The sequence below is a fragment of the Anopheles gambiae genome, chromosome X (assembly GCF_943734735.2).
Source record: "Anopheles gambiae chromosome X, idAnoGambNW_F1_1, whole genome shotgun sequence".
In the NCBI taxonomy this organism is placed as follows: Eukaryota; Metazoa; Arthropoda; class Insecta; order Diptera; family Culicidae; genus Anopheles; species Anopheles gambiae.
The window spans coordinates 61,205-72,843 of NC_064600.1; the positions used below are offsets into that span (position 1 = coordinate 61,205).

The 11,639-nt window shown below is 41.6% G+C and overlaps 1 protein-coding gene across 12 annotated transcripts in view; it reads right to left on the reverse strand.

The window, feature by feature from the left end:
* Window positions 1–4,976: 4,976 nt before the first annotated feature.
* Window positions 4,977–11,639, reverse strand: part of LOC1272270 (high mobility group protein DSP1) — a 24,243-nt gene continuing 17,580 nt past the window's right edge. For all 12 annotated transcript variants that reach the window (XM_061654407.1, XM_061654452.1, XM_061654385.1 and 9 more), the window contains 4 exons: window positions 9,940–10,152; window positions 9,650–9,813; window positions 9,384–9,558; window positions 4,977–9,279 (listed from right to left, as the gene is read on the reverse strand). In XM_061654407.1, the coding sequence (XP_061510391.1) occupies window positions 9,025–9,279; window positions 9,384–9,558; window positions 9,650–9,813; window positions 9,940–10,152 (807 nt within the window). In that variant the 3' untranslated portion in view covers window positions 4,977–9,024. The remainder of the gene's footprint in view (window positions 9,280–9,383; window positions 9,559–9,649; window positions 9,814–9,939; window positions 10,153–11,639) is intronic.

Genomic DNA, 11,639 nt, shown 5'->3' on the forward strand with positions numbered 1-11,639 from the left:
TTTTTGTCGTTCTTGTGTATATTTTTGGTGCGGCCACGAGAAAAGCTTTGTTTTGCAGTTGACAAGCAATTTTGACAAAGTTGAAAAAAATTTCAACATTTTGTCAGCTCCGTGGCCACGCGCTATAATAGTTCTTGCTCGCGGCCATGATGGAAAGAGAAGATCTATAAGGGAAGGCGGGGCAAAATGGCACTGTTCAACATTTTTTCTATAGCTCATTGGATAAATCATTTTATTCTGATATTTGGACGGTGACCGGAGCTTTACCTTCTTATTCACGAAACAAAAATAGTTGTAGACGTTTTAACAGGTAATATAAATGCATAAAATAAAATTTAAAAACCAACATCAAAAGTCGTAAAAATGTATTTTGCGGGGTAAAATGGTCTCACTATTTTGCAAAATAGGCATACACCAAATATCAAAACACAAATATAATATAAAACAAAGGGGAAAAATTTACCATAACATTGGACTTTCAACTTTGATTTAAGATCTGCTATCTTATTATAATTGAAGGATACAGATTAATTTTTTGTATTAAAGTGTTTTGTTGAATATTGTACTGAATTGCTGAAATATTTTAATAATATTTTTGGTGAATATTGTACTGAATTGCTGAAATATTTTAATAACTCACGTGTTTCCAAGTATTTTAACAATCTTTTCGCCGTTCAGTTCTAGCGATGCATAACTTCAATGCGAAACCATATAACAGTACAAAGGGAAGGAGAAAGCTCTCAAAGCGAGGAAAGCACTCAAACGGTTTGGTATCCCACCAACAGATGGCACCACCAGCTTTTTTTTCGTATTTTGGAGTACATCAGTCGTTCACCGTCTGCTAAACGAAGTCTTTCTATATTCCGGTTAGGTAGAGAGCTTGAGTCGTTTAGAACCCGTTTAGAGGTCGTTTAGTGGATTTGTGGCACTTGGGCACTTGTACAGAAGCAAGTGAGCTTTTAATAATGGTCGAAGATGTTGATACCCATGTATCTGACCACACGACCATTCATGTAGATTTTTGCTCAGAAAGTTGCTGGGTATATAGGTCATGATTAGATTAAGCTTGTCGAAACACATTGCAAGAAAAGGATAGCAATATACGTTGTAATACGCCATCTATTGAACAAACCAGTTAAGCTCTAAAGAATTTTTTTTTCTATGGATATTCGATTTTCCAGTCGTTTGAGTTCAATTTGTGGCGCTTGGGCTATCACTAATTTTTCTTTTCGATAGGGTAGGCATACAGCATAGTTTTATTGAAATAAAAAATATTTGAAAGACATTTTCCAAGCGCCACAGATTAAGTTTGAACGACTGGAAAATTGAATATCCATAGAAAAAAATGAAAGCTTCACAGCTTCATTGGTTTGATCAATAGATGGCGTATTACAACTCATTATTATATTGCTATCCTTTTCTTGCAATGTGTTTCGACAAATTTCTTCTTATCATGACCTATATAGCCTTCTAACTCTCTGAGCAAAAATCTATATGAATGGTCGTGTGGTCACCCAAGTGCCACAAATCCACTAAACGACCACTAAACGGCTTCTAAACGACTCAAGTTCTCTACCTAAACGGAATATAGAAAGACTTCGTTTAGCAGACGGCAAACGACTCATGCATTCTAAAAATAGCAAAAAAGCTGGTGGCGCTCTCTGTTGGTGGGATACCCCAACCAGTGGAGCTTCATGGCTTGGAGGAGAGCTTTCTCATTTCCTCTGTACTGTTGTATGGTTTCGCATTGAAGTTATGCATCGCTAGAACTAGAACGGCGATACTGTTGTTTAAATACGAAACTCCAATGGACACCACCAGCACTGAAGCAAGTGAGATTTTAGTAATGGTCGTTGGTGTTGATACCCACGTATCTTGACCACACGACCATTCATATAGATTTTTGCTCAGAAAGTTAGAAGGCTATTTAGGTAATGATAAGAAGAAACTTGTCGAAACACCACATTGCAAGAAAAGGATAGCAATATAATGATGAGTTGTAATACGCCATCTATTGATCAAACCAATGAAGCTGTGGAACTTTCATTTTTTTTCTATGGATATTCAATTTTCCAGTCGTTTAAGCTTAATCTGTGGCGCTTGGGCAGATACGTGGGTATCAAGTATGTAATCTTAGTAACTGTTATAAACTTTTTTTTCTACCTATTTACATTGATAAAAACATTTTCTGACTCGTATTCGCGATTCCGAAAATAGGAACACAGCCTGCCGAAAATAGGAAATAACTGCCGAAAATAGGAACAAACTGCCGAAAATAGGAGCAAAAACAATGTTAGCTTTTTCACATATTACGTTAGTTTGTCAACCAAAATAACATCATTTTCATGAAAAATAATAAATAATTTAGGTGTATGATTAGTTTTTGTGAAACTGCTGCACTAACCTGCCGAAAACTGGTACAGTTATCCTAGCTCTGTACACGACATTTGCGGTGAAGGTGCTTCAAAGGTGCTCAGAATTTTTTAAAATATGTTCATTCGCCAGTGTTGTAACTTGTTATATGCTCTCTGGAGCACACCCACGACTCCGATTCGTCTCCAACTATTGAACTAACTAGTTCGATTCTGACTGAACAGCAAATCAATATTAGCAATTTGTCATATGCCGCTAGAACGCATTGTGCAGTTTAAACTCGACCGTTTTTTGATTTGCATATAAATGTGTCAATGTTGAAAGTTTTTTTTCGTATTTTTTTAAACGTTCATAATTTTTTATTTCAATTTATCAAAAGAACCATAACGTTCTATTCTTGTGAACCGGTTCATTCATATTTTATATAAGGTTTCATATACGGTTCTGATTCATTTGGCACACCTCTAGTTCGGAATCGTCCGGAATCGGAGTCGTCCGGAGTCGTCCGTAACCACCCGGAGTCGTTCGGAGTCGTCTGGAATCGTTCGGAGTCGGAGTCGTCCGGAGTCGGCCGGAGTCGATAGAAGTCGTCCGGCGTCAATCGGAGTCATTCAGAGTCGTCTAGAGTCGATCGGAGTCGACCGAAATCGGAATCGGTCGGAGTCAACAGGAACCGTGTAGTTTATTGTGCTTGTGACCAGGCATTTCATTTTGTTGTGTTTTTTTTATCTTTCACTTTAGGCGTGCACTTCGTATATAGGTCTTTATTTCACTTTGCGTTTGTTTCGTATAATGTCGACTCCGGACGACTCGGGATGACTCCGACTCCCAATAGCTCCGGACGACTTCGGACTACTCCGGAAAACTCCGGACGACTCCGAATGACTCCGAACGACTCCGAACGATCCTGGACGACTCCGGGCGATTCCGGACGATTTCAAACGACTCCAGATAATGCAGGGCAGACCTACCTTCCGGAGTCGATACCAAATTTATCGGAGTCGGATCGGAGTCGACTCCGGATTTTTGCTAACTTTACCCATCACTAGTTGTAACTGTTTACTTTTTTTACGTTCGCCGGAAGCTGCTGGTCAAAATCAAATTTTTCGTTCATCACATTCACTATTGCCATGACACGACTGTTGAAGAATGACATACATTTATTTGTGTAGTTACCGTCAATGTCTTTGCAATGCGTGCCTGTTAAAAATGTAGTTTGAATGTCAATTGACATTCATCTTGTGAATCCAGAACTGCCTCGTGCCTTAACCGATCGTAAGTGACTGAAAAATTAAATATTTTCACTCGGCCAATGCGAAAATCAGTGCCCTCTTGCTGGAGTACTCGAATGTAAAAAAAAAAAGTGTTACTAAAAATCATGCGGACTTGTGTTCGAAAGAGATCTAGTACACTCGGAAAAAAATGTCATCAAATCAAACGACATTTTTTTACGTTACTATATAATCAAAGAGTGAAAACTGAATGCGAAACTTCAAATCGTGTCAAAATAGGAAATTTCGTGTCGAAGAACGTCACCGCTAACAACACTGGCTGTAGCAAGGAACGAATCCCTGTTACTGGACCATATCACATACGTAGAACCACCCATAAACACAACCTTACATACTGTCGAGGACAATGATATTTCTTTGCGGCCACAAGCTGAAAAGGGTAGGAATTGAACGGTAATTCATTAATGGGTTTACATATTTTCAAACTCTACTGAAATTTATTTCGCTTTCCTTTTTTGTGGTTGGTTGTTGTTAGTTTGTTAAAACTAATACACTTCTTGGCTTTCTTTAATGTCTTCCCCATTTCACTCTTTACTTTCCTAATTATTTCACGGTGTCTTACAAGCCACTCACGCCGCTGTTACTGCTTGGTTGCGCGCAGGCGGGTTTATTATGCTTGTCCATTCCAGGTTATTTCAATGTCATTCTTGGGTTTTTGTTTTGTTTTCTTTCCTTACTTCTCTATTTTTTCACACTATTCTCTAGAACGTGTGTTACTCGTGTGTTTGATGTATCTCTGTCTCTCTCTCTCTCTCTCTTTCTCTCTCTCTCTCTCTCGTACTCTCTCTCTCTCTTTCTATCTCTCTCTCTCTTTTTCTCTCTCTTTTTGTGTAAGTTTATAATGAATTTATATTTTGTTGTGTTGTTACTATCTCTTATACTTACTTTTTCAAGTTGTAGCCTTTTTTGTGTATTTAATGCCCCTCTTCTGCCTTGTGGTATATTCCCCATATCTCTCCATCTCTATTTCTGCTTCTGCATCTATGTGAGCTGGAACGCTTTAAATTGTATTTCGTTTGGCCGGGGGATGGGGATGTCTTTCTCTGCTTCCGCAAAAGAGAAGGGGGTTGGGCGGTAAAGTAAACAAAACGCGACCTTCCATTATTCTTACCACTTTCTACTAATATCGCTTCTTTCAATTTGTTTATAACTGCTTCTCTTCCTCGCCTTCTCCATCTTCTCCTCCTTCTTATCTTTACCCTACTCTAGGCCTTGGCGGGCTCCCGGGCTTCTTTCGCCACCTGGATTGACGTGTGGTGGAACGCAGCAACCGAGACGAGAAGCAGATGGCAAAAACAACTAAAACATATAAAAAAATAAAACATTTTATTTCTACGTGTATGTGAATGTGTGGGCGTTTGTAAGCTTGCTTTACTTATCTCTAAGAAAATGTGGTTCTAATCGAATGACGATGAAAGCGGTAGACAAATAAAAAAAATATTGAAAAATATAAAATAAAGGAAAAGTAAATCCACTAAATTTTACATTTGATTCGGACTAATACTCCTCTTGGCCCCCTTCGTTCGCTAGCCTTCCCTTCTCCTCTCTTCTTCCTTTCCCAAAATCATACGCTCACATCATAACCGATTCCTGCCTGACTAAAACGAACCCTTTTCCTTTTAGGTGCTTCCGAGTAACTTATCTTATTATTTCCCTTTGCTCCTTCGCGCTCCACATCTTTACTTAACTGTTGAATTCTTATTTTGTCCTATAAAACGTTACTTCAAATTTAATACATTGTTTTATGCTACCATTTTTTTAATTTACTTTACCGCAGATTGTGTGTTGTAGTGCTGCGAAGAAGAGAGAAGATGGAACAGGAAAATAGGCTCTCGTGCAAGTTAAGAGGAACGAACAGATGAAAGAAATTTTACCGAGAGCGGCAAGGCCAAGGGAACTTACATGAAAGCGTGAAATAACTATAGAGAGAGGGGAGTGAGAGAAAGATGAAGAGGGAGGATATGGCTTAGTTTTTTCTTCACATTTTACACATAACAACAAGATCGGGATGTTTGTAGATTAAAATAAGGATGGAAAACTGACGCAACGCAATAAGTTCGACCCTCGCGAAGGCAAAGTGATCGTATTCTTTTTTTCGGGGGGAGCCAGGGGGACAAGATAGTATTTGATTTCAGTTTGCTTAAGTGACTTCTTCCGCCTTCACCAACCATACATAAAGAAAGGATCCAAGAAAGAGAGAGTGCTTGAATGATACGAATGGAGTGGGAATACGAGAAGATAATGACGGACTGCATTACAGAATAATCTAAAAAAAATACTTTCAAGAAGTCAAACGGAGGCAACAGCATCCTGTAGAAAAAAAAACAATTTGTGTCGCGCTTTCCTCTAAATATGGATTACTTATATTATGAATCATATTTCTTTTACATTATATTGATTTTGTTAGAACATTTGTTTTCTTCATTCTGCTGAAATTCATCCCTTTTCCATATGGTTTTGATGGGTTTCTGCACTTCGTTTCCTTTTAGCGCTAGTGGCTATGGCAGGCTAATATGTGTATGTGTATGTGTATGTGTATGTGTATGTGTATGTGTATGTGTATGTGTATGTGTATGTGTATGTGTATGTGTATGTGTATGTGTATGTGTATGTGTATGTGTATGTGTATGTGTATGTGTATGTGTATGTGTATGTGTATGTGTATGTGTATGTGTATGTGTATGTGTATGTGTATGTGTATGTGTATGTGTATGTGTATGTGTATGTGTATGTGTATGTGTATGTGTGTGTGTGTGTGTGTGTGTGTGTGTGTGTGTGTGTGTGTGTGTGTGTGTGAATTTATTCCCTTAACGACACACGCACTAACACATACCAAACCGTTGTGGATGAGTGGTTCGTGTTTATGTATGAGGGTATGTGAGAGTGTTCGCGTTCGTAGCGAAAGGAGACAAATATGCTAGCACAAACTTAAGGAAGAGAAGAAATTTGCCACCTCATCCCTGTTTATCGTTCTTTATCGCTTTCCTGCACTTTAATTCTTCTGCATTTGATTTCCTTCATACCCCCCCCCCCCCTTCCTCTCCCTTTTTGTAGATGCGCACGCAGAAAAAAGCTTTTCGGGATGAGTTTTGGGGGTGGCTACGGTCGGCGTTTGTTCAGTTCGCGCACCGCCTCTATTTATTCTGCGAATCACCGCATTGAATTCTACAAAGTATAAATTGTTCAGGAGATACATATTTTTGAGAGAATAACGGGAAGAAAAAAAAATATTATAGAACCTAACGCATATTTCGAACTCTGCTTAATCGCCTTTGCGTCTACTGCTGCTGCTGTTTTTGGGGGTTTCACGCTTATGGAAAAATGTGAGCCCAGCTAGATGGTGGGTGGTGGGATGCTAGTGTGAGTGTGTGTGTGTGCTACGGGTGGTGATCAAAGAGACGTGAGTGTTGCCATTCCCCCAACAAAAACACTTGAAAATCCTTCACTCGTACATACAGACAGACACACAAACGCTCGCGCACAAGACGCACCGCAAATCGAAAAAAATCGCGCATAATTTCCTCACGCATTAATGTGTGTTTGGAGGAAAAGTTACATACACTAAAAAAAAACGCGAAAGAGAGGCACAAAAATTACCAAGAGAGAGAGAGTTGTTTACCAATAAGCAACGAACACGACCAGCACCGTGCAAATGCTCGGTGTCCCGGGGATGGTTTGTGTCTACATCTATGATCAATAACAATCGATCGCGTGTCAAATGGGGAAAAATGAGGTTGTTCGCGTTTTGACATAATTTTTCTCGACTTCACACTCTCTCTTTCTCTCTATCTCTTTCTCTCTCTCTTTCTCTCTCTCTCTTTCTCTCTCTCTCTTTCTCTCTCTCTTTCTCTCTCTCTCTCTCTTTCTCTCTCTCTTTCTCTCTCTCTTTCTCTTTCTCTCTCTGGCTCTCTCTATTTTTCTCTGTCTAGCTGTGGCGCGCTGTTCTAATATATATCTCATTTGCTCCTTAAAAGCTAAAAAAATCCTCACACTGCCACGCGCACACGCGCTCCCTCATCTCTCTCTCTCTCCCCTTCGCTCCCTCCCCTATTCTCTCCCTGTGCACATTACACAGAGGACACTTTGCGCGGGAAAGTGTGTCTTTCATGTCCGGGTATAACAAGGATAGGGGAAAAGCGAGATAAAGAGAGCAAACGGGCGAGCGAGCAAGGGCCGTGTATCTCTATTAAACATAATTGCTTATAATGAACGCTGCAAAGCAACACTTTTCCTTGTGTTTTTTTTGTTTTGTTTTGTTTTTGTTTGTTCCTGGTCCAATCCAAATCTACCTTATTTCCCCTTACTGTAGTCTTCCATGATGAAATGCCAATTTATGTGTTGTCGCCTCCACGATTCCAACAACGCCCACTCTCCTTCCCCCCCTTTCTATGCCATTGTCTTAATCTTTGATCAGGTCAATGTCAGGACTATGGTGTGCTCGTTGAACCCGATCTTAAACACTCTCCTAATCTCACCCACTCTCACCCTCTCTCTCTCTCTCTCTCTCTCTCTCTCTCTCTCTCTCTCTCTCTCTCTCTCTCTCTCTCTCTCTCTCGCTTTCTCTCTCTCGTTGTTTCTCACTCCCTCTCTCCCTCTCTCTCTCGCTCTCTCTCGCTCTCTCACTCACTCTCACTCACTCTCTCTCGCTCTCTCTCGCTCTCTCTCTCGCTCTCTCTCGCTCTCTCTCGCTCTCTCTCGCTCTCTCTCGCTCTCTCTCTCGCTCTATTTCTCTCTCTCCTCTCCTTCCTTTCTTTCTTCTTTCCCTCTCTTTTATCTCTCTTTTATCTCTCTCTTATCGCTATCTCTCCATCTCTCTCCTTTTGCTTTGTCCTTTTTCTTCGTTCATAACTCGTCTAAACCGAATAAACTTATTCTGTCCTGGGTGGGACGGTAGTTATTGATAGATTGATAGTAATGCATATGTGGCATGATTTCCCTTCGATTACAATGCCACCTATGCTGTTCAGGAGTTTTCCTTCGTTTTCAATAATTAATAGGGATGAGTATAGAGAGAAAAGAGCAAGATAGAGAGCGAAAGAGAGAGGGAGAGAGAGAGAGAGAGAGAGAGAAATATAAAAACGGGGGGAGGGGGGGATGAACAGAAGTGTGTATTGCGACGATGACGAAAAAATGCAAGAATGCAGAGGAAGATATTTGTGGGAAAATTACAGGTGTCGAGAAAGGGGGGGTAGAGTGAGCAGCCGTTAGGTTTTCTCGATGGTGGTTTAGTTATTCGTCTTCGGCTTATGATGATGATGTTTTGTTGGTTGTTGTTTGTTGCTATTTTGTGTGTATTTGCTGACTGCTGCTCCTACTGTTGCTGCTGTAAGACTTTCTCCACTTGTGTTTGTTTTTAATTTTACTCATTATCATCCTCATCGCCGTCCTCGTCCTCGTCGTCGTCGTCGTGCTGTTGTTGCACGGCGGCCGCGGCTGCTGCGGCAACGGCGGCGGCTTGCTGCGCTTGGACTACCTGGGCCTGAAGCTGAGCGGCGGCCTGTACGTGCTGCGGGAGATGCTGGAGCCCGGCCTGCTGCAGCTGCTGTGGCAGGTTCAGACCGGGTGTAACGCCACCTTGTTCATTTTTACACTTTAGCTTGTACTCGGTCATCTCCTGCAATGCCGGGAGGAAGGATACAGTAAAGAGAGAAAGAATGGAAACAAATGATAATGAGACTCTAGGGAGACCCGGGGCGCGAGAGCTGGGGTAAGACGTACCTGTTCGTACCGCTGCTTGTCCTTCTCGGCCATCTGCTCGTACTTCTGCTTAATCTCCGCATCCATATCGGACCACTTTCGGCCCAGCTCCTTTGCGATGTCGCCAACGCCGTATTCCGGATTCAGTGCCTTTACCTTGTTCCGCTCGTCATGACAGAACCAGAAGAAAGCCGAGCTGAAAGTGAAAATAATTACTTTAACGTCTGACCAAAAGTGAAACGATTGCTACAGGATGTGCGTAAACCAAACCACGCAACAGTACGTACAGCGATCGTTTCGGTGCGTTCGGGTCTTTGAATTGCTTCCGCTTTTTGCCCCGTCCAACGACGGCCCCCTTCGGTGGCACGTAACTCTGCATCTCCAGCTCGTACCGTGCCTTGTCCTTTTCGGCCATCTCGTGGAAGCGTTGCTTTTCTTTATCCAGCATTGTCTAGGATTGGGAACAATACAAGAACAAGAAGCAACACACAACATAATGCCGGGAAAATATATATTTCATTGTTCACATTTTTCGCTTTCTCGTAATTGTATATATGTGTCTGTCAATACGACTTACCTTCCACCGTTCTGCACATTTGCGCGAAAATTCCGCAAATATAACCTGCTCCTCCGGGTGCTTCTTCTTATGCTCCTCGCGGCAGGTCTGTACGAAGAAGGCGTACGCTGTCATGCGCCCCCTCGGCTTATTGTCCTTTACCTTACCGCCCGCTACGGTACCGCCAGTCACCATTTTGTTCAGAATAACATTATTCTGAACGTGCGCTTGACTCTGGAAGAAGAGAAAGATACGAAGAAACGAAGTAAGCACATTAGAAAAACAAATTGATTGATGGCGCAATTACAATTACAAAACTTACTGACCAATTATAACACACAAAGATAGCACAAAGTAAACCCAAAAAACCACACTTTTCAAACCAGCCTTCCCTTGAATGAAACGATTCCCCTCGTACGGTTTCTTGTATAAACATACTAAGAACTGATTATAATATTAATATATTGATATAATGTAGCAATACGCCTTTTTTTGACCGTTCCTCCTGAATAAAAGTAATAATAATATTGATTCATATGGCTGCTTTTGCTCACCGCTTAGCTTAGTGTATCTGACGCTCAGTGATTATCTTTCGAACAAATAAGAGAATAAAAAAATAACGAGAACGATGTGCTACGCCGCTTATCACAATGAAACAAAAGATGTAGGTAATGCTTCAAAATCTATCATAAATCTGATGACAATTCTTTGATCTATGTTTACAAAACACGGTACTGTCAAAGGATTAAAAGGACACACTGCGGAGAAACCCGACACGAGCTTGAAAAAGGAACGACACGAAGAACCAACGTATGTTTGCGAAGAACCGTCAAAGCAAAAGAGTGACGCACGTCGTTCATAGGCAAGAACAGCGCACACTTTTACGATAGTCTCACCATGCAACCAGACATTCCCGCCAAATCACGTCGCGCCGTGTAGCTTGAAGCCAACTTCGATGACATTCGATTATATTCGACGACAGGTCGATACAAAAACAATCAGATTCACGGCGAATATCATGCCATGAGTGGGAGCGTTACAATGTTGGCATTTCATTGAATACATCATCGCACCATAGTCATCCTGTATGGGTACTAGTGATGGGCGGGTCGACCCGAAACTATCGGATCGGAGCCATCCGTAAGCGACCCGGAGTCGGGTCAGTCTGACCCGTTGTTGCAGCGAATTCTAGTCGACCAGAATGACGGGCTGCGACCCGTTGGTGCAGCGAGTTCGAGTCGGGAATTGTATACACCTTGTCTCGAACCGACTCGAAATCGCTGCACTAACGGGTCGCAGTCGCTTATGCTTTCTCGCACCTACTCATCATTCGTGACGACCCGAACTCGTTGCACCCGCGGGTCGGATTTGATTCCGACTCCGACCTAGCGCACCCGCTGAATCTACGGGTCGGAATCGATTCCGACTGGTTCGCACTCGACTCCGAGTCGGGGCGTGTAATGAATCGTACGACCCACCACTAGTACGTACATATGGGCGTGAAATGTTTCAGTCATGTTGATTTTGGCTTTTTTTGTCACCCATACCCATTGTCCCGATATGTCTGGTTGCAAGGTAGCACGGGAAAGCTGTAATGCCTTGAATAAAATCAAATTTGTTTTGTTTTTTTCGTGCTTCTAGTACAAGAAAATTCAAGACCATCAGTACTCTTTTGGTATTTTGTGAGCTTTAGTTTTTAACCTCTTCCTGGGAGTGGGAAC